Source organism: Bison bison, unplaced genomic scaffold, assembly GCF_000754665.1.
Source record: "Bison bison bison isolate TAMUID 2011002044 unplaced genomic scaffold, Bison_UMD1.0 scf7180017864516, whole genome shotgun sequence".
Lineage (NCBI taxonomy): Eukaryota > Metazoa > Chordata > Mammalia > Artiodactyla > Bovidae > Bison > Bison bison.
The window spans coordinates 4,516,397-4,521,491 of NW_011495069.1; the positions used below are offsets into that span (position 1 = coordinate 4,516,397).

Below are 5,095 nucleotides of genomic sequence, written 5' to 3' on the forward strand. Positions count from 1 at the left end.
GCATGACACCGTCTTTGGGTCTCCAAAGATGTCTAAATTCCGGGCCCGCGCCCCCGCCCACCGGTGGGCCCGTGCCCGTCTGCACCTGTGGCTGAACAGCGCAGGGTGGCTGTGTGTCCGGCTTCCACGGTCAGCTCGACTTCTTCCACCTGGACCTGGGGGGCCCCCGGGGCCACAGCACCCGTGTCTACAATCACTTCCACTCGCTTCTGCGCCGTGCCCAGTGCGTTCTGAGCTAGGCAGACGTAGGTGCCCGCATCTGACGGTTTAGCTGATGAAATCTGGAAGAAGCAAGGGTCTTGGTTAGGGGACCCTTGAGGGGGGTACCTTGGCGGCAGCCCCTAGCTTTTGGCTTGGTTTTAAACTCTTTCCTCTACTTGTTCATCTGTTTTTAGCTTTCCTATTTGACTGGCTACTTGAGGGCTCACACTCAAGACGTCCCACCAGTCCACGCATTTACTTGTCTATCCAGTCACCCCACCCCTCTGTTCATCCATCCATATACCATCCACCCATCTACCCTCCCATCCATCTATCCACTCATCCACCCATCTACCTACCCACCCACTCACCCATCTACCCACTCATCCATCCACCTACTTACCCACCCACCCATCCATCTATCCATCCATCTACTCACCCATCCATCCATCTACCCATCCACCGACCCATCCATCCATCCACCCACCCATCTATCCATCCACTGACCCACCCCACCACTCATCCTTCAATCCGTTCTTTCCTCCTTCCCTTTTCTCCACTTTCCTTCTTTCTTCCTGACTGTCTTCCAATCTACCCATCATCCGCCTAACCCTCCCCTTCTCCATCAATTCATCACCCATCTGGTGACCCACCACTCTCTCCTCCAAGTATCTGCTCAAGGATGGGCTCTGACTGGGCCTCAGATCCAGAGATGAGACCTCCCTGGCCTCACCTGCAGTACTGTGTGGCTGTCCAGGAGCCCATGCGCCCGCTGCTCCAAGTGGGTGGGGGCACCGATCCGGGTCCAGCGAGCAGAAGATCGGGGCTCCCCAGAACTGACACACTCCAGGGTGACGTCCTTCCCCAGCTTCACCCGCACAGGGCCCTCGGGGAGCACGGACACCACAGGGGGCCCTGTCCAGGGGAGGGGCACGGCTGATACACACGCGGGGCCCTGCCGATCACGTGCCCTGTCACAGCCCCCTTGTCGGCAGCTGCCAGTGGGCACTGGTCCCCCCACTGAACCCACGTAGGGACCGAGGCTCAGAGAAGGAGAATGCCCAAGAGAGAGGCGAGGGGCAGAGGTGGGAATTGGGGCTGGAAACAGGAAGGCAGAGCCTGCGGGGTCGAAGGCCCTCACCATGCACGTTGAGGTTCACAACACTCTGGGCCACGCCGTAGGCATTGGAAGCCACGCAGCGGTAGGTACCGTGGTTGCTGGGCCGGGCGCCCACGATGGTGATGATGGAGCCATTGGGGCTGATGCGGACGTTGTCTGGCATCAGGGAGGGTACGGTCAGTGAGGGTGTCCTCCTGCCTGGGAGCTGCCAGGAGGCGCACCAGCGCCCCGTGCCCCAACCCCTCTGGTCTGGGTGTATCCAGCTCACGAGGTCCCAGGCATGGCCAATGAAGATGGAGACACTTCTGGGTCCGGCCCTGTCCCCATCCACATTGGGACACCCAGACCCCAGGGAGAAGGGCTTTACCCAGGGTCACACGGTGAGTTTGGTGCCAGGGTCCCCTCCACCCAGCCTCCAGTGGTGGTCATCGTGCATTCGTACCCATCTCCAGCGCCCCCTGCACCCGGTCCAGCTCACCCTCCAGCTCCTGGTTCCGAGTCTTCCACTCAAGGCTGATGGGGGCTGCCCCATCATGGACGAGGCACTTGAAGCTGGCATCTTGGCCCTGCTGCACGGTGCTGCTGGGCGGGTCAATGGAGATCACAGGGCTCCTAAGACCTGGGGGGCAGAGGGCTGGGCTGGGCAGGGCTGTGTGGGTTCCAGGGTCTCCCCGCCTCCCCTGGCCCATGGTGTCTGCCTCACTCACGGTAGGAGGACCCCGCGCTGGGTGGGACAGTGATGGTGAAGGAGGCTTCCTGCTCGGACCCTGAGCCGCCAACCACGCGGCACACGTATTCTCCAGAGTCAGACTGGGAGACGTGGTGGAGCCGTAGCCGGGAGCCGTGGGTCTGTCGGAATGATGAGGGGTGGCCGTCATGCCAAAGCACTTGGGGCAGGGCAAGCCCCCGAGCCCAGCTGTGCCAGTGTGTAAAGAGTTCTCCCTTGGGTCTCAGGAGCTCAGAGCTCCAGCTGGAGAGGGGAGGGTGGTTCACAGACACCTACAAGCCCAACATATCCCCTTTGTAGAGGGGGAAACTGGCTCAGGAGATGATTCAGCAGCAGAGACAGGAGAAGAACCCAGGTCTCTTGACTCTCCGGCTGGTGATAACTCCTTGCAGGAAAGCATTTGATCCCCTGGGGTCCCCAAGCAGGCCGGGGTTTGTATGGAGAAGGTCGAGGAGGCAGAAGGTAACCGCAGGTCAGACCTGGCCCGCTCTGGATTCCTCCCCATCCAGGGCCCCCGTACCTGGTGCCGGGCGGGCAGGCTGCCCCCACGCTTGTGCCAGGTAACCTGGGCGTGGGCCTGCCCGGGGACCACGCAGTTCAGATCGACGGTCTGCCCTTCGGTCACGTGGGAGGAGGAGGCCTCGATGTGGATGGGCTGGGCGAGTCCTGGGGCTGTGGACACAACGGGCGGTGGGTGAGAAAGCCGAGGCTCTGGGGGTGCAGGCAGATGCCGAAGGCGGGGGGCAGTGAGCGCCAGCCGGTGCTCCTTGGAGGTGCGCTGGCTTCAGAGCAGCTGACATGGCTGAGTGCCGCTGACTTAAGAAGAGTCTCGGTCCCCTGGGGGCTGAGGTGCCACGTGAGACCTTGGTCCCCAGTGGTTGGGGACCTTCCTGCAGCCAAGGGCTAGAGCCCTGCGGGAGAGCAGGAGGAACAAGGCCAGGAAGGGGCCCCAAGCCTGCGCCCCAGCACCACCCGCGGCTCTTGTCACTCACCAGGAATGGGACGTGGGCTGGAAGCCTCGATTGTGACCAGGACGGAAGCCTCCAGGGTGCCCGAGCTGCTGGACACTTGGCAGGAGTATTCGCCAGAGTCGGCGGGGGACACGTGGTTCAGCCTCAGCAGTGGGCCGTGGACCTGGCCAGGGTGGGGAGAGTGAACTTGGTGGGGGGTGGAGGCCGGTGGCCAAGTTTTTCAGTTGCCCCAGCCCTGACACCCGTCCCGCAGAACCGTCACGGGCCACTGCGGAGGCGGTCTCCTGCCAAAGGCGACCCCCTTCTGACATTAGACACTGCAGAGGATGTTTTCTGTTACATTTTTCCTGGCAGGAGCAAGCAGTGTCCTGAGTAAGAGTGTTCTTTTCTGTTTTTTTGTTTGTTTGTTTTTTTAATTTTTGGCTGTACTCCGTAGCATGTTGGATCTTAGTTCCCCAGCCAGGGATTGAACCCATTCCCCCTGCATTGGAGTCTTAACCACTGGGGAAGTTCAAGAGGTGTCCTTTCCTAATTCATGCCAAGGTTCTGGGCAGCCCTTGATATGAAGGGTTTAGCCCAACCATGTCCAGCTTGCCCTTGACCCCCTGACCCCCAGTGACCTTCTGCCATTTCTCCTGAAGCCTTGAATGTGCTGGGGCCACCTTCCCTCCTGGGCAGGGGGAGTGGGGAGGGGGTGCCCGCACCCTGCTTTCTTCAGACTCCATACCTGGTGCCGAGCAGGGAGGCTGCCTCCACGCCTGTGCCAGGTGACCTGAGCATGGGCCTGGCCGGGCACCACGCATTTCAGATCCAGGGTCTGCCCTTCGGCCACGTGGGAGGAGGAGGTCTCGATGCGGATGGGTGGAGCTCCGCCCGGGGCTGGCCCACAGGGAGAAGTCAGTGAGCTGGGGCTCCGTGCACCCTCAGCCCCTGCCCCTGGTGCCCAGGTGTTCAGAGGCTACTCGACGACAGTCCTGATTGCCCCCTTCCCGTTCCTCTGAGGCCTGGAGCAGCTGGGTTAGCCAGAGGCACAGAGGCGCCTCATTCTCTAGACGATGGCCCACCATCTCCTGAGCTCACATCATCGCGGGCGGCTGGGGCTCAGGGCCGGGGCCCTCCACATGGATCACTAATGTTTCCCGGACTTGCATAGTATGTGGCTAAGAACCAGGCTCTGGGGCCACACTGCCTGAGTTCAAAACCCAGCCCTGCCATTTATCAGTTGTAGAACCTTTGGAAAGCTATTAAAAAAAAACTAAACTAAATGAACAAACAAACAAACAAAAAAAACCTTTCCATGCGTCAGTTTCCCCATCTGTAAAACAGAGAGAACCATCATACCAACCGCAAACGCTTACTGTGAGGGTGAAATGAGTTCCTATGTGTAAATATACCAGGGCCCACCACCTAATAAGTGTGTATCATGCTCATTACTCAGCAGCTCAGGTACTATTATCATGAATCCTCTTACAGCCACACGCTGCCTGTGCTGTTAATTCCTTTCCATTTTCCTTTTTAAGTGAGTCACTGAAGATGACCCTTAAATACACAGCCCCATTATAGGCAATGATTTCCATGCAATTATGACAGGTCTGACTTGTTATTGTTTTTGTCCAGTATACCACCATCAATATAAAAGGTGTTTATCAGGGTACCACTTAAAATCACCCTCTCTGACCCCAGAGGTGCAAGTTGCAGCCTTTTAAGGAACCTGTGTCATGGTTGCAAGGGCTCTACCAGCCCCACTAGACCAGATGCAGAAAGGGACACACAGGAGTGGCTCATGTAACATTTCAGAGTGTGGACAGAGCGCTGGGGGCTCAAGCCCCACAAGTCAGACTCTTGGCTCCGTGTTCTCGGGCCCCTGGGGACAAAACCCGTTCGCTCTGGCTCCCGACCTTGGTCCCCTCCTCACCTCCCTCCTCCAGCCTCCCAGCCCCACTGCAGGGATCCTCACCGGGGACGACAACACTGCCAGAGCCGGAAGCTTCAATGGTGACCAGGACGGAGGCCTCCAGGGGCCCAGAGCCGAGGGCCACGCGGCACACGTACTCGCCCGAGTCGGCCGGAGACACC

General features: G+C 59.5%; 1 protein-coding gene across 1 annotated transcript in view; it reads right to left on the minus strand.

The window, feature by feature from the left end:
- HSPG2 (heparan sulfate proteoglycan 2) overlaps positions 1–5,095 on the minus strand; it is an 82,302-nt gene that overhangs the window by 18,305 nt on the left and 58,902 nt on the right. Inside the window, 9 exon segments of the mRNA XM_010830236.1 lie at positions 86–281; positions 935–1,116; positions 1,343–1,477; positions 1,800–1,940; positions 2,029–2,170; positions 2,569–2,720; positions 3,041–3,182; positions 3,747–3,898; positions 4,977–5,095. The exon segment at positions 4,977–5,095 is cut by the window's right edge and continues 9 nt beyond it. Of these exon segments, the coding sequence (XP_010828538.1) occupies positions 86–281; positions 935–1,116; positions 1,343–1,477; positions 1,800–1,940; positions 2,029–2,170; positions 2,569–2,720; positions 3,041–3,182; positions 3,747–3,898; positions 4,977–5,095 (1,361 nt within the window).